At 36.2% G+C, this 27,345-nt stretch overlaps 1 protein-coding gene across 1 annotated transcript in view; it reads right to left on the reverse strand.

Annotated features, from left to right (window-relative positions):
• OTOGL (otogelin like) overlaps positions 1-27,345 on the reverse strand; it is a gene marked incomplete at its 3' end in the record, with an annotated part of 96,164 nt that overhangs the window by 24,677 nt on the left and 44,142 nt on the right. The window contains 14 exon segments of the mRNA XM_084305824.1: positions 119-296; positions 1,600-1,771; positions 1,773-2,511; positions 4,183-4,452; positions 5,396-5,475; positions 6,702-6,819; positions 7,479-7,757; positions 9,332-9,499; positions 13,326-13,352; positions 13,881-14,037; positions 16,890-17,006; positions 19,560-19,679; positions 21,379-21,525; positions 22,067-22,201. Of these exon segments, the coding sequence (XP_084161950.1) occupies positions 119-296; positions 1,600-1,771; positions 1,773-2,511; positions 4,183-4,452; positions 5,396-5,475; positions 6,702-6,819; positions 7,479-7,757; positions 9,332-9,499; positions 13,326-13,352; positions 13,881-14,037; positions 16,890-17,006; positions 19,560-19,679; positions 21,379-21,525; positions 22,067-22,201 (2,707 nt within the window).

The raw sequence follows: 27,345 nt of genomic DNA on the forward strand, positions 1-27,345 counted from the left end.
AAACTCATTTCAGTGTTCAAATTAATCTTCCCACTGTATTAATCCCTTAATTTATTACTTGAAATTTCCGTATTAAGTCTCTGTGTTGTAAGTATATAATAGTAAAATGGTGACTTACAGGGACATTCCCATTCTGGGCAACAACTATCAGTGTTAACTTGAACTGGCATTCCTCGAAAACCACAGTCTGGCTTCTTCACATCCTTAGGACAGTTCCTTGAAAGGTTGTATAACATCCAACCCATATTAACACATATATACTGGCTACATTTGTCGACAGGTTCAAGATATCTTGGCTGTCATATATGGAAAAAACAACCAGAGTCAACTTTACACTCATTGTACTTATGAAGTCCAGGTGATCGCTTGTTTATTGCCCTACTCTGAGACAGAATTAACATATCTATGTGACTCCTCCTATATATTTGACTTTGGGTCTGGAAGCTGGACTGAAATATTCTTTTGTCATGCAACTTTAGATACAGTACAAACACCTGATCTTGCATTTGACTACCATGAGATGCATACGATATCAGCAAGCTAACCATAGGCTTTAGATCTCTCCCAGGCAACCTGGTCACAGGTTAAAAAAAAAAAAAAAAAGAGAGAGAGATAATTAAATTAATATTCTGCGCTGCTAGTACTAGAAAATAAAAGACCCCTAAGTAACCAGAACACTGGGAACAAAAATGTAGCACTTCCTCGGAGAGAATAAATACATACCCACAAAAAAAAAAAAAAAAAAAAAAAAAAAAAGGCATTAAAATAAATTGCATTAAAATAAGCAGAATTCTGAATATAGTTTGGACAGTTAAATTCTTCAGGCTGACAAGCCAAGGAGGCTTGGGTGAGGCAAAAATGTCCTCCAATTTAAATACTGAGTGTCTAACTTTGCTGTATAGACTTAATTATTGTGCAGTTGTTATTTGCATCAGTTATTTTGGAAAAAATTGCTTATTTGTCACATATGACAGTGATGAATGTCAATTCACCTACACCCCTCCTGTTCCAGCTAGTGACAGTGGAATACTCTATATAAACCATTATAATACAAACACATTTAAAAAAATACAGAATCATGCATTCCCATCATTTTATACCCTATCAGAAAGAAAGAAAAGCAAAACAGAAAGGTCCGATTATGCACAAAACTCCCATTTCTATGGACTATGGCTTTTTTCTGCACCTCAGAAATATATTTTGCTGTCTAGAATCAGCATATAGCTTTAGACTTTTTTTTTTTCCTGAGCAACATATTGGGGGGGGGGAGGGGGGGTTGGTCTATTCTCCCATGTGCCTGTTAGTGTTAGGTCAGAGGTTGGATTCAATGATCTTGAGGTCTCTTCCAACCTAGACAATTCTGTGATTCTTTGATTCTGTGATATCTAAGTTGCAAAATATACCAGGGCAGTAAAAGTGCAGTGATACAACAATCCTCTAAGAATAATTCATTTTTACACAATAGAAAAAAAAAAAAAAAAAAAAAAAAAAAAAAAAAAGCACACAAAAAAAGATACTTAAAATCTCTGGTATAACATGCTGAATATCAGTATAGATATCCATACATTAACACATCAAGGCAAGTAAAACTTATCATACCACGCATTCAGAAGATGTATACGACAGTGCATGCATCATTGTGCCAGAAGAAGCCTTGTCAGCTATAGCTGTCAATGTTTCTGTGCTTGCCAGAGAAGTTTGTGTTTCCACAGTCTCTGAAGGGGAAGAAAGCACCATTTCACCAATAGAATGGGATAAATCTATTATAGTTCAGTTCTCCAACTCTGGCCTTTGTTAAATTGAAATAAGGTTTACCTGTTTCCTGTGTTAGAATTTTAGACCAATCTGATGTTGTTACATCTGGAACTTCAGAGAGATTTTTTGCTAAGGTTATATTTCTTTCTCTTGAAAAGGGTGAACTCTGACCTGCAGGTACTGTCAAATAAGGCAGGGAAGATTTCTCTGTTGTGGTTGACTTTGTCTTGGTTACATTTCTTTGCAAATGTGAAGTCTGGCTGCTTTCTAAAGTATCTGAAGTTCTTTCAAATAAGGTTGCATACTTAAATTCTGAAGCTGTAAATGACAAACTCTTTGTCTGTGACAATGGGTTTGTAGTACCAGTTGTTTTCATGATTGTCATTTTTGGAGTTTCTGTACTGCTCTCTGAAACGTGAGATGCTGGAGATGTAAATAAAGACTTGCGTGATACATACATAGGCGTTTCTATGGTAGTAGAAACTGAAGATGAAGCCATATGAAACTTCAAATCAGCAACAAAAGAATCAGATGTTTTTGTAGTAATCCTAGGGGCTACAGTAGTGTCAGAAGCAATTAATAAACTGGCTGAAGAACTAGGTGGTATTTTTACAAAAGTGTAAGATGCTTTTAGGGATGTAGCATTCACTGTTGTGTTCATTATCATTGGTGTAGTGGATTGAGTGATGATTCCAGCTGACATAACTGATATTCTTCCATCTTCTGCTGAAGAACTTACTGAAGAACTCTGTTTTCCTAGAGAAACAGTAGAGATATGAGTGGTCTTAGGAGGAGGTGAAGACATGGAGACCCTACCAGACTGGCTTTCTAAAGTGACCTTAGGAGTTTTAGGCATTAGTAAAGAGGGCATTATACTGGATGTGTTTAGTGCTGCTGAAAGGCAAGTACAACAGCTAACGTTTAAAGCGAATGTAGGAAAATCTGCAGAAGTTGCAAAGTCTGTAACTGGACCTTTTGAGACTCCTTGTGCATCTAGAGATGAAACTGGTATTTGGGTAGCAGTTATATTTTGTGTTAATGAAGATGTCCTGCTGAATATGGGAATCACTGAAAAACTTGTAGTATGAGATGTCACAGAGGATGGTAGTGATGTTGATAAGATTTTAAGTAGAGATGATGGTATTGTGAAAGAAAGATCTTTAGGAAAGAAAGTGCTTGCACTCTGTGCAACAGGCATGACTTTCATCTCTGTGCGAGGACTTATTAGGTACTCTGTAATTTTTTCAGTGGTAATGTTGCATTTGGAGGTAATACCAATGTCCTAATAGGGAAGACTGTAGAACTAAAGATTTTCTTTGGCTTTTTAGAAATGAATGACAGTGAAAAGGAATCAATGAGCCTTATGTATTTATTTTCTGTTGAGGCTAAGCTTGCTAAAAACATATCAGAGATTGTAGGATTGACTAGTAGAGACTAGAGAAGTGGAAGGTTCTTTATAAATACTTTTTGCGACAACAGTGACATCTCTCATAGCTTTGGGCTTCAGGGAAGTAGTCAGAGAATGCACTGGTATTGAGACTGTGTGTGTTATAGAAGGACTTGAAGAAATTTTTATAGGGATTTGAGAAGCAACTTGAGGTAAAGATCTCTATGGGCATTTCACTATGGGCAAAGCAGTAGAAATACTGCGTTTCATTAATGGAGATGTCTGCTTAGAAACAGTCACATAAATTTCCACTGAAGATAAAAATGGCTTTGGAGAAAACCTAGCTAAAGAACTTGTATTTAATGGTACCAGAGAAGTTTTAGACAAGGGTTTGGTTGCTTCCAAAGATGAAGCTGTGATTAATTTTCTCAAATCTAGTTGTTTTAGGAATTTGAGAAGCTGCTGAAGTCAATGCAGAAATGGGTGTTGAGTGAACTACAGGTTGGCCAAAACCAGACATAGTTCTAACAAAGTGGATACAGGAGAAGTAGGTGTACTTAATGTCAGCCGTGAACCTAGAAGAAATATGGATCTTGTGAAAGTTGCTCTGCCAGCCAGCAAAACAGGCAAAGACACTTCAGAAGATACTCCTGTTCCCTTAGAATGACTTACTGAAGGACTCCTACTCCTCACATTCCCTGCTGGCAGCTCAGAAGTGACAGGTGATGGTTTGGAGATCAAATTTGTTGAGGTAGAGGGAACAGTTCCTGTCTGGGCGGTTGATGCTTCAAGTGGAAGTGGAACTACCCCCAGTGAATTGTGTATTAAAAATGTAGAACCTGTTGGAAGAGGACTGGCACTGAGTAAGGTTGTTGAAGTTGTTATTGGAATAGGTAAAGTTATAGATGGGGTAGAACTGACAGTATATGATGTGACTGCTGAAGTTTGAAAAGCAGTTAGAAAATCTGTTGAAGATATGAGTTTGGAAAGGACAGAAGGGCTTGCTGTGCTGTGAGGTACACCAGAAGGCTCCACTGTACTTGATAATGAAAATGTCGAATAGGTGGCTGCATTAGATGCTTCCAGTGAGTAAAAGTCTGTAATGGACTGCGCTGACATATTCATTCCTGCTGATGTTGTGTTTGCCTTCATGGTAATTTCGGTTGTCATATGGGTATGAGTTGACTCAGTCCCTGAAGTAACAAGAATAGGATGTTTCTGAGGAAATGTCGCTCTGGTAGTAATCATGTGAGGATATAACATTGAAGGTTTTGTTTCAATTGCTGATTCCACAGGTGTCACAGGTATACCTAAAATGAAAATGCACATTTCACTGTCTTTTGTGGGTTATTGGTAAAGCAAGATAGCAACATCTATGTATACTCAAGTCCCATTTAAATACTAACAAATCAGAGCATAATTTTGCTGAAAAGATAAGTTACCAAAGGTTCCAGGTTGCCTGATGGCTTTGAGGAACTCAACTCACTCTCAAGAAGATTCTAATTTTCTTTGCAAATGGAGTAGCCAATTTTTATTATTACTGAAAACCTTGAATTTGCAGAGCAGTTTTGAAGCAACAAGGGAACTCTATGGAAAATTCAGTAAATCTAAAATAGTAAAGAAAATTGGCATAAGTAGATTATAGAGTATGTTATCTTCTTTTACATCTTTGGAAGGCAGTGTAATATGTGAGATAACTTTGTACTAGCAAATATCAAAATGCAATTAATTTAAATTTGTAAAGGAAAAAAATAAGTATTAAAATGCAATAGTTGTGTTAAAAGAATGCAATATTCCAAAAATAAGCAAATAGTGGTATCTTCACACACCAGAAGTTATTAAATTGATATAAGGAAGCTGTTAGGGATGGTTCACCTACTGAAAAGTCTGAATTTTTCACCGCAGCAATATTTTTTCCATTTGAGATCTTTCATATACATATGACACTCTAGCATTATATAGTCAAATCACGGTTACAGTAAGTCTAAAAACACCAGAAATGTTGAATTTCATGCTATTAGATAAATGAAGGTATTCAATGTAAATACTCATATGAATGTAGAAGATTTATTTTGGATGACTGGGAATGGAGCCTAGGTCTCAGAGAGAAGCTCTTAAATAGAAAGATATTTTGTTAAAACATTTAATAAAAATAAATAATAATAATAAAATCAAAATACATCTGATTAAATCACTTCTCATTATCTGTAAAACACTTTATAAGATTAGATTAATATCATAAAATATACTTACAATCTTCTGGGTAAACACATTTAAGTGTGACCTCATCAAGGATCATGTTTTTGGGACAGTATGGCAAGCATCCTTCAACCCTTTAAAATATTGTATAGTTACTTCTAAAGCCACAGCAGAAATATAAATCAATTTTTAATTATTTTATTTTGGTAAAATGAAACATTTGAATGTCTTCCACATCAGAGTTCTGAGAACTTTCCGGTGTAAAGATGAACACAGAATTCTGAGTTATATTAAGGTCAATGAGACAGCACAATTCTGTTTCTAAATTGTTAATAATCAATTATTTGCATATACTGATGGATGTGATGGCTTTGGAGCATTCTGCTTCCACAAACAGGTGGAAGTTCAGGTGCCTAAGCTGAACAGATTCCAACAGGACCAAGAACTTAACTTGCAAGAGTGCTGTTTTGCCCAGATATGTTCATTTCAGATATAAAGATATTTAGACTGACTCTATAAAAAGTCTCATTCAAGTCTATATATTATCTTACCTTTTAATTATGGGGGGAATTTTAATAATAAAATTATTTAATAAACAACCAGTCTGCCAATACAGAAAAAAATGTAAAAATAGCAAGACAGGAAATTAGTTATATTAGAAATAACCCTAACTACAGATTGCATAGGCCCATGGAGATAATCTGAAATTCAAAATATCATTTCTTTTCCACCGGATTTTGTGTCTTGAGTTTTTAGACATATTTTCTTTTGGTTTATTTATAAAAATTCACTTTCCATAGATGCTGGGGAGATCCATGGAAACAGGAAAGCTTGTTACTAAGACTAACAAACTAACACCAGCAGGGTAAAATCCCTCCTGTCATGCCAAAGACCATCTTTTAGTATAAAGTTCCACCCTCTCACAGGAGAGGGCGTCATTCACCCTAACTATTCCTCTAGCTTTTGGTCTCAAACTTTTAACCACCAGAAGGATTAAATCAGTTACAGTATCATGAGACACTAGTTTAGGATTTGAATATGTAATATCCATTGAAGGGAACAGAGTTCATTTCATTTATATATGTCAACCTAGCACTACCAGAAGCTAATCCCCTAGGCTAAATACAAACCCTTTTATTCTTTGTTCCTTATGACAAAAGATCGCATGTAAACAAGAATATACAACATGGAAAACAAGTGGCTTGTTGCAAATGTTTTCACACTAATTGTGAGAGTTGCTATTGAAATTTGGATGACTAAAAATTAATGGACATTGCAGCTGAAGTAATTTTCAGAAAACATACTGTATGAACATTAAATGAAAAAATATAGCAGTAATATTGAGCTTAATTTGACTTACGGAGGAAGAAATTTACATGCTATTCCTTCAGGATCACTACATGTTTTAAAACAAGGATTAGCACAAGGTTCATATCTCCATTCACACATCCTTCTATAAGGCACAGAGGCACTGAGTTCTGAGAAAGAAGAAGGTATTATTTATTGGTTTAGTAGTAAAAAACAAACAAACAAACAAACAAACAAAAAAAAACCACATACATTTATAGTATTTTTTATATCCTTGGAATTTTCATAAAAATGTAAAAAAGGAAAACCTGGTATGGAAATATTCAAGAACTTTAACAGGTGAGATTTTGTTCATTTATGTCATTTGAATAAGTATTTTAAATTCAGTCAAGGTAAAAGACACTGAAACATCAAAGATACAAACAACTACTCATTTTTCACAACATATTCTGTTTAAAAAGATCAGTTAAACATAGTTAAACACAGTGAATGTATTCTTTGTTTCAGATGTGATACTGTTACTCCATTTGTTTAAGAAAAAAATAATAAAAGATATCTGTAGCTCAATAACAAGACATTAACATGCACTTTTTGTGACATGCCACATTTATTTTGAAAGAATAAAACAATGACAATATAGTCAAAAGATAAAGTGTCCTTTGTATCTGAAAATAATAATAATAACATTTGGATGTAGAATGGAAGACAAAGACAGAATAGTAATTAAGAATAGGATAAAAATATTTGTTACTATTGCTAATGCATGAGAAATGCTCTGAAGGCAAGCAGAAGAAATCAAACTTATCCCTGCAGGTTATGCAAAATTTACCTTCAATACTAAAGCTACTTAGACGTTTGAATTCTTCCGAGTCATCATACTTCGCCACTTTAACACCAGATGATGTGAGAATGATGAAAAAGCCTTTTTTACTGTGCAGTTCGAAGGCACTGAGCCCTGGACTCCAGAGGCCATGGTGGTGGAAAAACGTGGCTCGTCTCCGAAAGGAGGCACTTGCCTGCCACTGTTCCAGCCCAATGGTTTCATTAGCATGTATGTACAGAAAGTAGTTTGGCCTTTCAGCAGATTCAAGGGAAACAAGAGAGAGAGCTTCGACAAAATAAATAAATAAATAAATAAATAAAAGTAAATTAATTGCAAACTTTTCATAGAAAACAGTCTGAAAGTGAGATTCAATCTATATATTGGCTAAGTGGCTCCTTTCAAACACCTGCTTTATAGAAAAATAAATAAATAATCTATGGTATGGAAAAGGTAGAAATGCAGGTCAAAAAGAAACTTCAAGTGATCGCATAATGCAGAACTCACAAAAGAGCTAATCAGAAAAAAACTACATTCTGCCTACTACTACCAGCCTTCAAAATAATTCATAAGCAGTCTCAGCTTGGGATATGCTCAAATGGAGATAGTTTTTCCTAAGCTTTGGACATCCAACTGTTCAACTGCAATGAAATTTGTTTAGTAAGTAACATTGCAAATTCTGTAAGACCATGCTTTACTTCATCTTCATGTCAAGCTCTTTCTACATGCAGTCATATCCAGAAATACAGTAAGAAAACTCATGGGTAAATAAAAGACTTAACCCTCTGTTTTTTCTACTCCTCCTGAAAATGGAATGTGGAGAAAATTCTCTGAGAGTTTAAGAACTTAGAATAAGGCTGACTTCAGATCTGTTTGTAGCCTTGAATACAATCTAACAATATCTTTAATCTAGATGAGCACTACTTCATCCCTCACAAATATGAAAACTCTGTATTACACAGACATAATGAATATACTTATGTCAAGTACTTATACTTGACACTGGTTGGAAAATTGGACAAGACTGAACTAATTCTTCTATTTTATACACTTTCTGTTTTTAAAATTGTAGCTAAAAACCTACATGGAAAATTGTCCACAGCTTGTGCCTATAGTTTCAAATTTTATAGTAAATACAGCCCTTCTCCATGTTGACTTTTGAGGGTTTAGAATTTTGTCAAAAAATTAAATTCTGTAACTACAGAAAGCAATGAGAAAGTCAGTATTGACTTCAGTGGCACAAACTCAGTGTACATGAAGAAAAGAAAACATATGCAGAAGGCAAAATATTTAAACATCTCTTTTTGGATATATTGGTTGGGTCTGTCTCTGATAAATGAAGAATAGACTTTAGGAATAGCTGTTGACCTAAGAAACTTCCTTCTACGTTATATTGAGATACTGTTCACTAATAATGCAGGAGCCAAATTGGTTGTTCTAATTTGCATGCTTTATGGTGCATTAACAGTCACAAAAAAAAGAATAGAAAAGAAATTATTTTACTGAAGACAAGATTTTCTTCACTGATCTTCAGAATTGTTATTTTTTAGATACATATGCAAATTTTTCTATTTTACAGTAATACAATCTAATGACATTTTTCTCAAGAAGGAATTCTTCACTCATATTTTGCAGCATATCTAAAACAATTTCTGAAAAGTCAGCTTTAGAGCTGGCAGGTATGTTTTTCACTATTTTTTTCCAAAAAGTCAGTATTCGTCCTCAGAAGTCCTCACTTCATTGTTATTACTCTAATAACTAAAAATAACTAGACTATTTTAGGTTTAGAAGGTGCAGCAAAAAACATTCATATAGTTTGAAAAATATGTATTGACATTCACAGTAATGTTGAGAACACTTACATAAATCTTTATCTTTGAAAAGACCTGGAGTTATCATGAAACTGAAAAATACATTTCCATATGCTCCAGTTCTAGGCAGGGGAAATATCCTTCTACTAGATACATTAGCTCCTATAATTATGTCATTTTCTCCAGAACTTGACAAAATATAGGGTCCTTCACCAAGCCCTAAGGGAAGAAAAATCAAATTTTAAAAGAAAAAACAATCCTACTTGCATAACATACAAAACTTAAGCCTTAGCTGACATAATATATTGCCTTAAATGTTTCACCTTACCTGGAATCAAATATTTTATGAACTACAGCTCAATGCCTCAAGGTATTATGCTGGAGTAGGTCTGTATCTATCTGTTCAAGGTACTCCGTTCCTCTTTGCTTGCTTTCCAGAACAGAATCGATACAAAGTGAGCATAAAGTGTGGGAAGCGATCCTCATAAAATGGCACATGCAAGAAAGCAATCTGGGTTGCCTTTGTGTAGTATTTTGTCTTTCATGTGTCCTTATTTCCATATTTTGTAACATCAACAGAGTAACTTTAATATTACTCCCCAAATAGACACTGAAACTACTCCAATATCTACAAGGCAATTAAAAAAGAAGGCTGTAATTGAACTTTTGGCAGCACCCTTGCTTAAGCAGTTGTCTAGTTCATCTTCTCCCACAGACCACTTGCTTCTGTCCCCCTAAAGCCCCATTTGTTATGCCATCCTAAGTACTTCATCAGTAAACTAATCCTACTGAAAAATGACCAGCTAAATTTTCCAGTCTGGTTCAGCACATAGTCATCCAAAAGTTCATGCCAATATAGCGGTGACAACAACTTCAGCTGGTACTGCTGCCAAAATGCTGCTGTCCCAACTATGCCCCAGACATCCTATAACATACCCTTAAAGCTATTTCTGCGGGGCTGGAAAGGCTCACGGGGATATACTGAGATATAACAGCATCAGTCTTTGTCACTATACCCCACTGAAAGAACCAAGAGCAGCATACTTCTAAGACCTTGCTTTGTGAGTAATAAACAAGCTTTGTAAATTTTGAGAAAGCTTTTAATCCTTTAATACCAGTGAGAAGACTGAACCCCTATCCTAACCTAGAACATCTGCTCTCTGATATGACTCTTCTAAGAGGGAAGAACTTATCTTAATAATGAGATTTGGCTTTGCTAGAAGTTAAACACCATTTTCTGAAGAGAACTGCAAGAAAATAACCAGTGTTTTTATAATGAAGCTATGCTAGAGTTTGTATACACTGGAAGCTCACAAACTTGCCACAATGTGATCCCTTTTATGGAAGTGGCAAGTCAATTACCGACTCTACCCTAAATCATGGGATGTTCATCCCCATATACTAACAGACATTTTGCCTGTGACTTCAGCAAAAGCAGGACTAAGCTGTTACTGAGAAAGTTTCCACAAATGTTCAACAGTTTGACATCATGCAGAACTAAAAAGAATCAGAGGAAGAGCCATCCCACACACCAGAAGGTGTTTTGATGGCATTCAATGGTCAACACATACTGCCCTTGATTTTCTTACTACTTTTTAAGTAAGACAAAATTCCACATTGCAAGGAATATTGTAGAAAGCTAGGTATACCTAGCAATATCTAAATTCTGCTAAAGTAGAGGGTTGGACTGCTCTACAGCAGAAAAGCATTGTCTACTGTATGATGCTCATTACAGGCTGCAAATTGCTAAAAAGGATGTATTGAAAGTCACATTTGTGTGATTGCAGTTAGCCAATTTTCCCTTCTTTTTTAATATCTCACTTCCTACAAATGCTTGCACAGTATCCAAATCTATGACAGGATGCCACAGGAAGTTTATTGCATGAATACTACTCTCATTCTAAGGCGTTAGTTACTTTACAGTACAGGAGTTAGTTACTTTACGGTAGAGTACTTGTGAGACCAGTGTAGAAAATCATGTATCTTACCAATTTCAAAATGTAATAGGTCTCATTTCTGCATTCTGGAGCACAAGAACAAGCTAACTTCCTTCTAGAGCTTCTCCCTGACTTCAAAAATGTGCTGCATGGCACAGCAATCCACCCACATGCTGAAAATGTTGAGGTTATGAATTGAGACATTAGGAAACACTAAGATTATTTAACACCTTCACCCTTTAAACATAGAAACAAACCAGTTCTAACTACACTTGCCAAGTCAAAGAATCATCCCATCAGTTGGTTCAACCAAATTCTTGATTGAGTTAGTGCAAACTCTTTTATATTACAATATAAGAAGGAAAATAGAAAGAAAACAAGCCAATTTAGAATAAAAGCCAATAGCATAACTTAATAAGTGTGACAAATATTCATAAAATATGAGGGTTTTCTTTTTCTTTTCTTTTCTTTTCTTTTCTTTTCTTTTCTTTTCTTTTCTTTTCTTTTCTTTTCTTTTCTTTTCTTTTCTTTTCTTTTCTTTTCTTTTCTTTTCTTTTCTTTTCTTTTCTTTTCCTTTCTTTTTCCCCTAAAAATCCTATCAGATTAATTATGATGATGATGATTAATCTTAACTCAGTATCATCAGAGATGCATTATGTCTACACCATTCCTTTCTGGATAAAAAGACTTAAATTTCACAACACCAAAGGCAATTAGTTCAGTGGGGTGAAAATTCAAATGGTAATAACCATATATAACATTGTTAGATGCACAACAATGTGTCAATATCTGAATCCCTTAATAATGTGAGATTATCTGTTTTAATTCACACCAGACAATTCCCAAATAATATATCAGATATTGCACAGAAAACAAACAAACAAACAAACAAATGCAGTATTTTTAGATACCTATAGCAGAACTGAATGGAAGAAACACCAAAAAATAACAGGAATGGTGGGTTTCCTTAATCATCAACCAAATCTTTCATGTTTTAACATCCCACATGCAATATCCAGTTTCCATATATTTTATTTTGTTCTCACAGATATTGTAGCACAACACCAGTAAACAGTGTCAAAAAGTAATTTTGTGCAGATTCATCCTGTGAAACTCAAGAATACAAGGCATGTGTTCAAGTACTTGCCTCCAGTGACACTTTACTGTATCTGCCTAAGCAGAGGAAAACACCTTTGTTACAAATCAGTGGTTATATTGCAAAATATAGTCAGTATAGTGATATAATGATATTAAATGAGCAAGGAATATGTGACAAATTACATATTTGTCACCTATCCTGTCTAATGGATCTGAAGGTCCAGAGAGCTCAAGTGATTGTGACTATGTAACCCTACCCTAGGGAACAGGGAGCACAGAAATGAGATAACCTCCAACACTGCTGCAGCTTATAGAGACTCTTCCCAGCACAAGCAATAGCTGGTTTTGTTTTCTGTGTGCAGTGTATCATATTTCATCTGAGATTCCAGATGTGTGTTTTTACTTACAAGTAAGTTGTTTCCATGCTCCCACTGTCTCTGGACATACAGCAGAAAGACTCATGGAGACTTGCTTTGCTTACTTGCTGAGCTCACTGAACTCATATACTCAAATCAAGAATCCAAACAAATAAATAAATAAACCAATAGATAAATCATAACAACTAAAGAGATATAAACTAAATCATAACAGCTAAAGAGAGATATTACCATATTAAATGTTTTTTTTTCAGGTTTATTCTGAGTGAACCAATATAAGACAAGTGTGTCTTGTTTTTGTTTGTTTGTTTGTTTGTTTGTTTTAAAGAGAAACAAAATAATAGGTGGGGAGAAAAGTATTTCAAAATAGCATAGTACAGAAAGAAAGATGATAGTATGTCCAAAACACCTTCCATATTCTAGAGCGGTCAATGTGAGAAATTACTGGTTTTTAATCAATGGCTTGCAACTGAATGCTTTATAAAAACAGATTTGATGTTGTAATCAGGGAATACAGATTTGTTTCTAGCATATAGCTAGGTGTTATACTAGCAAACATGAAGCCTAAGTGTTTTGAACAAGGTATATAAAAACCAGGATGAATCAAAGAGAGTAATATTAAGTACTACATACCTTGATTGTAATATTCACAGTCATAAGCTAAAACAAAAAGAAAATAAATTATTACTGTAAAGTAACAATAGAGTTCATGCTTACCTTCATCCTAAAAATGTAAAATTCACTTTTGTCAGAGGAAGTTTCATTTTCTGTAATGTATTTCAACTAGTGACTTTATTTCTTCCGGCTTTTATTCAGTGACATAGAGCTATATTTGAATAGCAGACCAGAAGCACTAATTGTTCTATAGCTAAGAACTCTTCCCACTACCAATGAAAAGTAGAACAGATTGAATCTCTTTGCTACACCACACATTGTGGGGCATCCCCCACAATGGTGTGCCTGTGTCTTTCCAACAGCCTCTCAGAAAACCAGTCCTCTTAAGGAAGATGGTATATTCAGGTGTTTAGCAGTTAACACACAGGCTGCTTGAAAAAAAATAAAATAAAAAATGTAAAGTATATCTATTATCCACCTGCTTCTGTCAGATTTTTATTTTTGGGAAGAGAAAAGCCAAAGATGTCCCTTTCTCTGAGTGAGCTCTGGTGTGAGGCCAGCCCAGGTACATACCACAGAGAGAGGGAGATCGCCAGTGTATCACTGCTCCCTGCTGGCAGCACTTGTGGGCATAAGCTGCAATACTGGTACACAAACATTCACAGTCCCCACCAAGATTGCAGTTACATGTATCTGTATGACAGTTTTTGACAAAGGAAGTCACATCAATCTGGAAAAAAAGAAAGGGGTAGGTGGGGAGAGAGAGCAGGTGACTTTATTGCATGAGCTGTACAAATTCCTGTTGCACAATTTTCAGCAGGAGTGCTACATCTGGAAGAAGTCTCTGAAGTAATTTACCACGAATATAAGGCATTTTCTAAGGTTTGGATACAATTCTTTATAAAAAGTGCACTGTGAATGACCATTTTGTACCTACCTTACAGATCAAAAGAAAAATTTAACTGGTGACTATTAACAAGTATGACTGTCTACACTTTCTGTTTGTTCATTCTGAAGAGCATGTTGAATGTGACAGTTCTGTGTTTTCATAAAGCAAATGCTGCCACCTATAGCCATTCTGTTAGTTTTGCATGAAGAACAGCAAAACCAGAGCTGCAACTGATGATCAAGTAATTAAAGTAGTAATTTTTAGAGGGGCTTTTGGTCAGCAAAAGAAAGCTTGAGCACTTGGTGACATTTTACAGAAAAAAAAATATATATTCTGCATTTATCAAGTTTTTAATATAATTTGTCCAAAAATCTTCATTAGATCAGGCACTCACTTTGCTGCTCTAAAATCCTACTGCAGTCCCAAATTTAATAGCATGATACTGATCCAGTATTTCTTGGATTTAAATCACCTTTTTTGTAATATCGAGTTGATCTCGAGTTGATCTCAAGAAGAAAAAAAAAAAAAAAAAAGCGTTCTTACTCAACACATAGGAACTTTAAAACAATGCATTTCTTCAGTTTAGAATCATTTATAGACTCTAATCTAGCTCAGCTGTAGAGCACTCCAATGGCACTCATCAGATTTCAGATTACCCAAATAACGCCACAGCAACAAGGCAGCACTTATGTAACATTGAGACAGCTTCTCAGCTGACAGTTGCTAGACACTGGCAGAGATAAGATGATCATTTTTCTGTCTTTAGTGCTTGGAGAGAGATGCCATTTTGCTTTCAATCTTTTTCTTGTTTTGAAAACCAGTGGGTCAGGGACATGAGCATTAGCTCCATTGAAAATGGATGTAGTAACTTAGCAGGAATCACAAATCAGCAGAGTTCAGCCTGTCTCCCATTCGCAGAACAGCATCTCTCCACTTTTGTGACAAGCTGGGAGGCTAGGGTCAAAGCTCCCGCTGAGTTCAGGAGTTATGAGGAAGACCTTTCTTTCTGCAAGTGTCAGGGCTCCCCTCAGGCCCTGCTTTGCTCAGTGCTCAGCCAGGCAATTGCAATCCATCAGTCGCTGCCAGCCAGAGATGCGAGATTTTGTCTCCCTTAAAATGGGGTTTTCCAGCCTATGCTGAACACACAGGCTGCCTGTCCTAGAGAAGGATCTTGCCCCCATGCACAGTAGTATCCTCCACTGCCCGCACAACAGGAGCAACTGCAAAAGCACAGCTCCATGCACATCCTGAGACTCACAACTACACCTTCTGTTCCTCCCAGGCCTCCAGTGTCTGTCTCTGCCTGTATGTTTTTTTTCCTTGGAACCACTTTCCCTGCCTGTGCTGCCAGTAGTTAGGCAGGTATCTTTGATAGGAAGTCACAGTACCTTTCAAAAGAGCAGTATTTTTCACATGCTAATGAAGAGGTTTTAAAAACACCTGAAAGACGTTTACTTTAAAAGCTGTCTCATACAAGATGGATGTGCGTATGAAAATGCCTGACAATTGATTAAATGCCATGTTTTGCACCTGACATGAATTTCTTAATATCAGTATGCTAAATTCTTGGAATAATAATTGAAAATGTTAATCACAACATGGGTAAGATACGGGAAACGAATGTTCAAAAGAAAATGTCTTTCTTTAAGAGTTATTATAATACAGGTCCTTAAAAACTCTCAAAAGTTCCATTTTTATTTATTGCTTTCCACTTTGAAAATACACTCATCACTGTGTTCTCAGGCACATGCTCAAAAAATTCTTCACATAGTAACGAAAGTCAACATTAATAAATTTCCTGGGTTAAGCTTCTGCAACCTCCTCTTCAGGCAAATTCCTCACCATGTTGATATCAAACTTCAGTCCTGAAAGTCAGGAGGTTCAGCTGAGACACCTAACAATCTCATTTAATATTAATAGTCATAAAGAAAAACAGAGACTGAAACAAAATGTCATAGTGAGTCTTGCCTGCACAGGTGTTAAGAAGCACCTCCAATTACTGAATACCTTTGGGAGGCTAAAATCAGAAAGAGGTATAAATGTAATGAGCACATCACGCGTTGATAAAGGGTGAACTATGATGGAATAAAAGATTCCCACACAAGCTGTTGTCGTCCCCATCTCATTTAGACTGATCTTAAGGACATTCTTGCAACTCAAGTTCCAAGCTCAGCCAGGTATTGGGGAAATAAGGACACCATACTGTGGAGTTTTGATAAAAAGCAGATGATAAGCTGTCAGCCAATTAAAAATACTGATAGCTCTGAAGTTAAAATCTTGCTCTCTCATATTTCTTTCTATATTGAGCAGAACAGTTAACAAAATAAAACCATTTTAGATAAGCTGGAGGCACATTACACAAATGTTTATTTTAGAAACCTATGATATACACAAAAGCCTTTAAAGTGCAGTTACCTATATAAATAAAATATATAAATAAAGCCTAAAGAGAACAGAACTCTGATTGTCCTGTCTACTAACTCATGACTCCCAGTTACCACCATAAAGTTTAGGCTCCAGTTTTGATAGGAACAAGGAGCTCTGCTCAAACATAGCCCACCCACATAGTAGCAGAGCTCTACTAAGTATCCTCCATGGCATTCAGGCAGAGGGGAATGGCAAAAAGAAATTAATTACTGGAATTTTAATGTTTTCCTATTTGAGAGCAAATCTGGGTTATTTAATAAACTTACCACATTGCGACAAGGTGCGAAAACATCACTGTATAAAATTGAGCATTCCTTTTTCGCATAAGGGAACTTGCTCTGATGTACCTCACATGGTCTTAGTGTTTCATTTGGGCTCTTGCACTTAAAAGCAAACAAAACCATCACAAACATTTTACACAAAGATGTGTTTACCATGGACTCAGGTACACTATATGCATCCTACATGTATATTTCAATACTTGCATACTCAGAAAACTCATATAATGTTTACATGCTATTTTCTCCATCTTCTTCTACCCCTGATTTGTTGTTATAATTGAAAACATTTGAACAAAACAGAATCTTTGTGTTTTGTTCTGAAGTACTAAAATGTTCCTGCTGTCTGCTCAGTGTATGAAGACAAAATGTTTTCTTTGTGACACACTATAATCATTACCAGAGCAACCAACTGTAACATCACAAACAAATACATGGTCCAAATCCATCTCTGGTGGTTTTGCACTGACTTTAAATGGAGGCACACTACAGATGGCTTTAGCCCTGTAAGTTCAAATAAAGAAGCAGCGGTAGGAAGAGAGCAACACATAAAAAAATAGAGTCAAAGATTATCATGATAACTCAAAAGTGCTGAGATACAGCTCCCTCTCTTTAAGTCTCTCTTCAAGAAGAAAAACAAAATGAACAGAAAAATATAACCAAAACGACACTCAGCTCACAAGTTCATCCAAAAGCATACTCCCTTGGTGCAGCAGAGAAGCCCAGGAGATGGCAGTGATGGATCTATAGGCAGAGTTGGGGTGTTGTGGCACAGCCTCGGCTGCAGAGCAGTCTCCCAGTGCACTGCCCTCCTGTGCGGGTGTTCTGATAGTGTTGTGTGGGGATGTGCTGCCACTCCCCGGAGGGAGAAACCCTGGAAGCATCCCACACGCCTCATCGTGCCAATGCCGGCATGTTTGCCAGTAGCAGAGTTGGGTTGTAGGCCTCCAGTTACCAAATACGCCTTTCCAGTGTTTAGATTACACAGAAAGGATGACCAGGATACCTCTCTGCAAAGGCCAGAGCTCCTTTCTGAAAAATGTCCTAATGATGCCTACTGACAAGGCAGATACAGTGCCAAGGCTGCCTGAGCACAGGCTGCCTACTAGGCCAGTAATGAATTCAGGTCCTCCATGCTCTGGCAGCCACAGAGACTGGAAGATTATACGAGATTTTACAAAAATATATGGCCTCAAAAAGGCAAGTGCAAGTTTGGGTTGGTTAAGCAAAGGTCATAAAACTCCAGAAGTTCATGTTAGGTTCAAATTGTGCAAACACTGTGCCATTTATTAAAGCAACCACTGAATCCAATGAACAGATAAATTGAAAAAAAAAAAAAATATATATATATATATATATATATATATATATATATATATATACGGGATTGGAACCAAAAAGATATCTTTATTTTTTTTTTATGGAATAAAACCCAAAGCCTCCCAGTTACACTTGCTTCTTCAAGTATTTTTTTCAAAGGGAAGAGAGCAAATGGAGAGCTAGTCTCTGGGACCCCTCCTCGTACCCTGCTAACCCTGGCTATGAGTCATCAACACTCAGTGCTCAGCCAAGATGAACACTTTCAGTGTTCACTGTGTAGGAGCCAACACATTTCCCTTGCTTGGTCACAGGATTAAAAGATTTTATGTGGTGTAATATAGACCCAAAAGGAGAAATTGAGGGAGAAAAACCTCAAAGGCTTTCTTCCAAAGCAGAAGAGAGATCATATTCTTTCATGAGGTGAGAGATTCTGGTTCAATTTCCTTCTCTGGGTCAGGGAGAGAACAGATTAAAAACTGGGTCTTGCAGGCATCCTAAGGGAGTGTTTAACAAATATTGATTTATCAGGAGGTTCACAATGCTATAAAACCTTTCTCCTCAGCACAAATGAATAAAATACCTATTCTCTGTGTTATAAAACACAGTTGCACACTTGCTCTCTCCAGCCTCTTCCCTCCTCCTCTGAAAGCTAATGGGTTGTGCCTGATGCTGTTCTTGCCTTTTCTCTCCCACCACTTCACCACTGCTGCTTCATCAGTTTGCTTTCTGATTACAAACTACAATCAAAAAAGATCACTGATTGAACATGAATGTACATTTTATAGCTTCCTTGGCATAGCTCCTCCTTTGAATTTCTGTCTTGTGCTGTGGAGAAAGCCCCTTCTGCATTCACTTGTATGCAGGCAGCCTTGGAGGGCTGATGACACCTCCTTCTCCAGTTTATTCTTTCAAATCCTATTTGCTTTCATTATTCAACATCCAAAAAATTACAATTGCTTTTAAAATTGGTATGAATCTAAATATCAAAAGCATTTTATCTAAATTTGTAGAAAACTGAAATCCAGACAGCATCATTAGTTATCCAATGATAATTAGTTATCATTAATACAGGGATAAGTGTATCCTTACCTAAAAAGATTGGATTGTTTCATTTAAATTCAGTTTATGTTTCTTTCATTTAAATTCAGAATACATTTCTTACAATATAAGACATTATTAACACATCTCATACCTACAGACATAAAAATAAAAATATCCTCGTGCATACAGATCGTCAGTTTAGAAAATCCCTGTACTTCATGTACTAATAATCTATTCATTTATAAATTAAAATTAATGACTTTTTTTTTCTAAATTTTAACTAGACATGGAACTTACCTGTCCTAATACCCAGCTGTCTCCAAATACCTGTGCATTTCTCACCTCCATGTTGTTGGATGTAGTCAGATCATTTGAAGTGTATTTGTCAAAATTTCCACACAAACCTGCCAGTTTACCCTAAACAAGAAGGATTTATTTTTTACATATACTGATAGTCAATAATCAATATGGACTATATTTGTAAAGTAAAATATTCTTAAACTGTAAAAGGTGAATGCAACTCTGACTTAGACTTGGAAAATATCTGATATTATGTGATGCTTACAGTAACCAATTGCAAATAACTTTCCATAGAAATTTCTTCATGTTTCCCAGAACTTGCTCTAACTACAAAGTAAGAACTTAGTAATATTTTCTTCTGAAAGCTTAGTACTACATACAATCCAGAAGTCAAAAGTTCAGGTGAATTACCTTGTAATTTTGCAGCCTGTCTAGTTGTTATGATTAAAACTCGCTGCCTCTAATTTTAGATCACATAGCAAGAACATTCATAACAGCAGTTATGAAAGAGGCAGCTGCAACATTCTTGTGTTTAGGGAAGTGCTGCTGATGAACATACATATATGCATACATGCACATATAGATACATACAGGAAAAGACACTTCTGCATGATAATACAATGTAGAGCTGGGTTTCTGGGGTGCTCCAGCTCACTCTAATCATTTTTTTCATAATGAATGCTGCAGACCTTATCTTACTAAACTGAAGCCTAAGGAAAAAACAGCTGCTAGAAACAGAAGGAACTTGAAGTATTGCTGCATCTGCGTGCAACTTTTAGATCTTAGCCTCTTGTTAGCTTACTGTAAAATAGGAAAATAATTTTTCATCATCATTATTATGTGTATCGACAGTTGATAAATCTGCAAGCAAGCATCTTATGGCTATTGAGAAAAAAGCCTACAATAATGTTGCTTTAAAATAAGATTAGGTGGTTATTATAACTTTGACCTACGCTTCAAATTACCTGATGTTGTTTTCTAGCATGGTGCACTTTCTCTTCTTTTACTGTAAACTGTTCTCTCTCAGTACATGCACTCATAGCTAAAATGGAGCAGGGATGTAATTATTGAAAGTGCAGATTAAGTTACTCCATTAGAACTCATGGATTGAGCTGCAGATGCACCAAGGCATACAGATGACGATGTAGAAAAGGACTAGAGAAGAACAACTGGAAAGATAAAGAGCCTCATTCTTCCCTGCATCATTACCTAACCGTGTCATGGGATGCTTATGAGGTTTAAGTGCAAGTTCTTGTCTAGATCCTTTCCCATCTCTCTTTTTTTTTTCTTTAATTGATACCCTTGATACCCAAGACAAGACACCATCTGTTCACTATATCTCAGGGTGCAGTTCCACCATCAACCTAACACAATCTGTGGTACAAAACTGCTTTCTTCCATGTTGCTAGCTAAGCATTTCCTGCGTTTCTTTTCCACTATTTTCAGCAATTACAAAAACATACGCTTAACTAGGTAACTCAAAACAAATCCTCTTTTCCCACCCCAAATTAACTTTGAGTCAGAGCTGAATCACTTGCATTGCAAGGCTGCAATGTGTGGAGCATCAGAGTAAACATGCATATAGGAACAACCCCTTCTCTTCAGGACTTCAGTCATTAAATTGCATCCTCAGGCACTTCTTATCTGTGAAATGCTAGCAGCTGAACACCATGTTAAACAGCTATATCACTAGGAAATTTAGTCATGAAGAAAAGGCAATCACAGTAATATAAGAAGATATCACACTAGTAACATTGAGAACTACACAAAATCTCAGTTGATTTTTTTTTATTATTTTTTTATTTTTTTGGCTCACCTTCCATCGAGGTCCAACTTTAATATGCATCATGGTCTTCTTATCCCACAGAATTGTAATGTCCTGTTCTGGAAAGTGTATCACAGTATAATATCCAGCCTTCCACAGCTGATAGTTAGATTTGTTTTCCTGTCCCCTTAAGACATTCTGACAGAAATGAATATTTTTTATTATCTAATAAAGTAACTCTACCAAGGTATGCAGCCAATTAAGAACGTAAAGTGTATAGTGAATAATATTGTACCTGTAGCATATAACTGAATCAATACTATTACTATAAAGGTTGTTTAATATTTTGTTACATGTATTCTGCCTTCTTCGATATTATGCCTTTTGGATCATTCAAGTTTGTTTTTATTAGATACTTTGGTTTCTCTTCAAAAACAAAAACAAAACAAAAACAAAAAAAAAAAAAAACAACAACAAAAAACAAACGGAGAGAAACAAACAAATGCCAGTATGGTTTGACTCCTTGAGGCTTTTGAGCAGTCTTCTTTGTGAGACAAATAGAACTCAGAGAAAAAAAAAAAAAGATAAAGTAAGATTTTTCATGGGAGCTGCTGTGTATTTGAGGCCTAGGCATTTGTGCTTCGTTAACCCAGACTGAGATATTTTCCAAAAATATGCTCCTTTAGAGTTGTAACTTCTATCTTAAAAAGCAACCCAAAAAGGAAAGAAAATAACTAACCTGCTTCTCGGAAGGTTCACTGAAATAAATCTCAATGTCTCCAACAGTGATGAAAATATTCTTTGAGCAAACAATATCATTATCAAAGCACTTTTTGTTCTGAGCAATTATAGATATGTTTGAGTTATCTGTGCTCTGCAACATGAAGAAGAAATCATTTTACTTATAGATACAATTGCATTTCATTCCTGCAGATTTATTCCAGCCTCATAAACACAAAAACAAAAACAAACAAACAAACAAAAAAGTTAAATACCTTAGTGTTCTCACATCTTTGAAATTAAATTCAAGAAAAAAAAAAAAAAAAAAAAAAAACACCAATTAAGGAACTGCATTTTTAAATTCAAAGCTGAACCTTCAAGAAACTTGGACTTTGGATTTTAGCACAAAGAACCATTATGAGTCCTCTTTCTGAGGATCTCAGAAACTCATAGGATCAACCTATCCCTAAACTAAGAATCTAGTTTAGTCTTGCAAAATGTGCTCATACGTGGAATCCAATACTTACTGCACAGTCTGGTTGTCATAATTGAGACATGCTATAAAAAGAGCTGTATTTTTAAACCAAGGTACTTGAGATCAAGCTGTTCATATTTTTAAAGCCAATAAACCTACCATCAGTCAGTAGTAGATAAAACAATTTTCATACAAACATCTATAAAAATGTATGAAGCCGTGAGTCATACTCAACATTACTGGAGTGGGGAATCATTTCTGACAATATTTTTTAAATTATTATTATTTTTTAACATTTAGAGGTATTGTCCAGAGACCAGTGATATTATCAGCATTAATAACACTGCCACAAATAAAAATGAAGTTGTTATTACTGTTACTATTTTTTTTTTCTTTTATTTCAATTCTGTACCAACCCTTGCAGGACAATAAGAAACAGTAGCTGTAGGACAGACTCAAGAGGGTTATCCATAAAGAACATATAACCATTTACAACCATAAAAGCCAGTAACAGTGCTTCTGAAATAAGCTCAATTTATGATCACATTGAGTCCTATAGTCATTACAGACCTGTGACAGACATGAAATAAAAATCTTGGAGGTGGCAAGTTCTATATAAGGGCACTTAGTCATTCAGTCACATATGAGACACTTGGGTAGTGCTGGAAACAAAAAGATGTTTAAACTTCTCTTCTCACTCCCACCCTCCTTTAACCTCTCTCTGAGAACACAACTAGCTAGAACTAATTGCAGATGCTAATGAGCATAGTAGGCAAGATGGGAATGGTGGCTCTCAGCAGCTTGCCAGTGCTGGGAACTCTTGGCTCCCAGCGATGTTCTTGGAGAGCTCCACTCATCCGCAAGGGGAGCGACCCCTGCCCCTGCCCTGGTCTGTGCCCTCAGCACCTCTCCCCAGAGCTTTGCTCCCTCTCTTCGGCAGTGTACCCCAAAATGTGCAGGGAGCATACCCCTAACTACTCCGTATTTGTTCTGCACTCATCAAAGTTCAAAAATAAAAACCATATCAGCAATTTTTCCTTACCAGTGAGAAACTGCATAGAGAAAATATTCCTGCTGCAGGAAGCAGCTTTTTTTCTTTTTTCCTTTAATAAAAATCAAGGTGTTTTAAAGAACACTTTCAATCCAAAACCACAAAACAAACATTTAAAAAAAAAATCCTAGATGATGGTACGTATAGAGGTATTTTTGTTGCCACACAGAGGAGGTGCTCTACAGCTTTGCAGCCCTGAGTCTAGCATGATCCACAAACCAGAGAATGATGCTGCTTGGCACAGAGAAGACTACAGCAAGTGTGAGTGGATGCGATGAATATGAGATCCAGTAGATGCCAGAAAGCTTTTTTACCCTAACACCAGGGTGTAAGAAACAAGCGGGTGGTGTGTGCCAGCAATCAGCTGGGAACACAGTGGTTAAGGTGGGCTAAGCAGGGTCTAGATGCCAGTGGTGAGGGGCTGCAGGAAAGCAGCTCTGCTCTTCACCATTTAGCAAGGGAGCACAGTTCAAAAGTACTGGAAGCTTTGGGGTAGAGAGAGGTTCATCTGTCCTGTCCTGCAGTAAAGTTGTTTTAGGTTGCACTCGGAATAAAATTGGTCGCTACCTTTTTGGGAAATGCACTATGTTTTAATTAAGCCAGGCTTACTGCTGGAGCCCATCCAGTAATTATTCCCCTCCGAGTCAGATAACAGCCCAGAGCATTTTGGGATTTATTGGAGGTGATGTGGTAAATTAAAAAGGAGACAAACTCATTAGTTTGGTAGATAGGATGCAAGTCGATACCTTCTATGCTGGCCAAGGGAAAAGTGAGCAAGGAAGCTACCCCCCTGCCATGAGTCAGTTCAGAAAGGGACTTAGCTTGCAGTCTGCAGATCTAATTGATGCCTGGAACATTACGGGCTGTTTTCATTGCAAAGTTCATTCCTCTTCACTTAGCTTAGCCTCAGCAAAAGGGGGTACTCTGAGTTAATGGGGAAGCAATGTCTTCACTGTAAGGAAAGAGATGGAGGGTTTTATTTTAAATAAGGATTGTTAATTCAGGCTAATTATCCCACAGTAAAAATACACCTTTTTTGGCAATGAAGACAAGTTCTTGGAGCAGCATCGGGTAACTGTACTAGCTATGCTAATCAAAACTGCTGCCTGTGCCTTCTGACAGTCCAGGCCAATCCCTTCAGCAGAACAGCATCAACATACTCGAGACAGAAGTTTTTGTGTATGGTTGGGATTTGAGCCAAGGGCAAAAGTTGAGTTATATTTCAAGTTAACTCTGCAGCAGAGAGAAGCCTGGAGACAGGGAGTGTTTTGCTGACCAAAGCCAGAACAGGGAGTCCTGAAGACATGTGAAGTACTTCCTTACTTGTAGGACTTCATGTTGGTGTTAAATTACTGGAAATGGTGCAGGATGGAAATGCAGTTCAATAGAACTATGTGTAAACAGATGTTTAAGAAAAAAAAAATGTTTACATTAAATACGGAATCTTCTGTACTTTGTCTCTTTCCAATTAAATCTTAGACCTAAAACAAATTTAAGAACAGTTATCTCTTATGGCTCAAACCTTTCAAGACAAGATTTCCTTTACTTACGCACCTCTGCCATTCTCTCCATACAACTCAGTAAAAATGGTTCTTCTCCCACCCATGCAATACCATCTAAATTCAAAGTTGATTACACCATGGCTACAATGGGCTTCAAATTAGTCTGTAGCTGCTGTATGAGCAGCCTCTGCTATCAGCAAGGAAGAAAAGTACGGTTGAAATATAGTGCTTAACTATTGCCAATGCAGAAGAAAGAACAAGGACTAAGATAAAGTGAGGATTGTCTTTTACTATTGAAGACAGAGAGGTCTTGGGGAAATCGCTGGAGCTCTTAGGGACTGCGACATTATAAGTGATAATGATCGATTTCTATCTCTCTAATCTGTGCTGGATCCACACACAGGTATGAAAACCAGCTTTTGTCAATGTTGTTGGAAGAAATGTCTGAGTGGGCACTTGGAGCAGGTCTAATAAATAACAAGGTGTTATTTCCTCCTTTCTTTCTCTCTCTCTCTCTCTTTCTTTCTTTCTCTCTCTTTCTCTTTCTCTCTCTTTCTCTCCTTCTCTCTTCCTCTCTTCTTCTCTTTCTCTTTCTCTCTCTTCTTTCTTTTTTTCTCTTTCTCTCTCCTCTCCCTTTTTTTTTTTTTTTTTTTTTTTTTTTTTTTTTTTTTTTCACAGCCTTTCCAAGGCAGAGTTGCTCTTTACCTTTTTAGGTAAAATGCACCCGACAGGGGATGTACTACAGTTCATCATGTGAAACCTACTTACGCTGACAGAAACTAGAAATAAAATGGTTTTCCCACTGCAAGAGTATCTTCCCACGTAAATTACCATATCCAGCCTGTTCCAACTTAATATCAGTTTCTTTGTGATAACATGGAGTTGCCAAGCAACAAGGAAGACAGAGTCACAGATCTGGGCAGTCAGTCAAGCGCTCATTGTCAGTCCTGCTTCTCAGAACATTCTTTTTCTAGACTTCACTGCACTTTTTTCCATATTTCTTCCTATCCAAAAAAACATGGTCCTTTCGATTTTTTTTTGGTAGCGCTTGGGAATGCTAGGGCTTATTTTTGTTAGAAACTTTCTATTTCAATATCCCAGCAGAAATTTCTATCAACCAACAACAGCACTGTGCAGCATACTTACATAATGAAACTGAAGCCTGGGATGAGATAATTTACGGGGGCTGTATTTATTTCTTTGAAAGGTTCATTAAAATCTCTCTAATTTGTCAGTATGAAGACTTATTTTCTTTTATTGATATGCTGCCTTCTTTTGTTGTTGTTGTTGTTGTTTGTTTGTTTCCTACAATATGCTAACTTGCAAACTAAGTTGCCCACAAAAGCATCTAGGGACATACTGTAAACTAGACAGAGATAGATCAGCCCCATTTTCCTTTTGTTTTCATGACTCATTGGAGATTTTCATATATAGCTGAAAGCACAAATACATGCCAAAAGCTCCAAAACAATGAAAAAAAATACAATTATTCTTAAAAGTATATATATATATATATATATATATATATATATTTCTCTTTCCTGCATATTTTAAGAGAAATGCTATTAGTTCTGTTCAGACAAGCTTTCAGGAAACTCAGAATTAGTCTGATGGTCGTTTAGAGTGTTCTGAATTCCTTCTGAATGAATTTAACATTCAAAAACATTGCTTCAGCAAGCTTGATGCAAGGGGGAGTAAAGCATCTTATCCCAGGTTTAGTGAGCACTTCAGCATAAATATTAAAGTGGTTTTGGAGACCAGCCATATGATTTGGCACCTGACGTGATCTTTCTGTTAGTTTATTGTACCATTTTCTAGGGTGGTTCATATCCAGATAATCTTTAAAAATACATTAGTTATTCAAAATTCATTCACAGATGACAGCAAGAAGCATCTCTGATTGAAAGGCTTCTTTTTGTTTTGCTTGTATGATAATTTCTCCTATACCATTCCAAAATGATACACATACATTCTGTATAACTACATAATACCTGCTTATCCTGAACAAATTTGTACCATCAGTTTTCCCTATAGGTATTCAAATATTGGAGCAATATTATTCAAAGTCAGCAGATGGCACTGATACACACTGTCTCAGTTTAGGAGAAAATCTGCATGAGATTTTGGATACAATATTATAGGAAAGAGAGAAGTTGTCCTCTCACAGGAGAGAGAAAAGGAATAGTAATATTATTTATTTTCCCACTTATGTTATTTCTACATAAGTATACAAAAACACACTTAGGAACTATGAACCTAAAAGAGAGAAA

Source organism: Netta rufina, assembly GCF_964035555.1.
Source record: "Netta rufina genome assembly, chromosome: 1".
Lineage (NCBI taxonomy): Eukaryota > Metazoa > Chordata > Aves > Anseriformes > Anatidae > Netta > Netta rufina.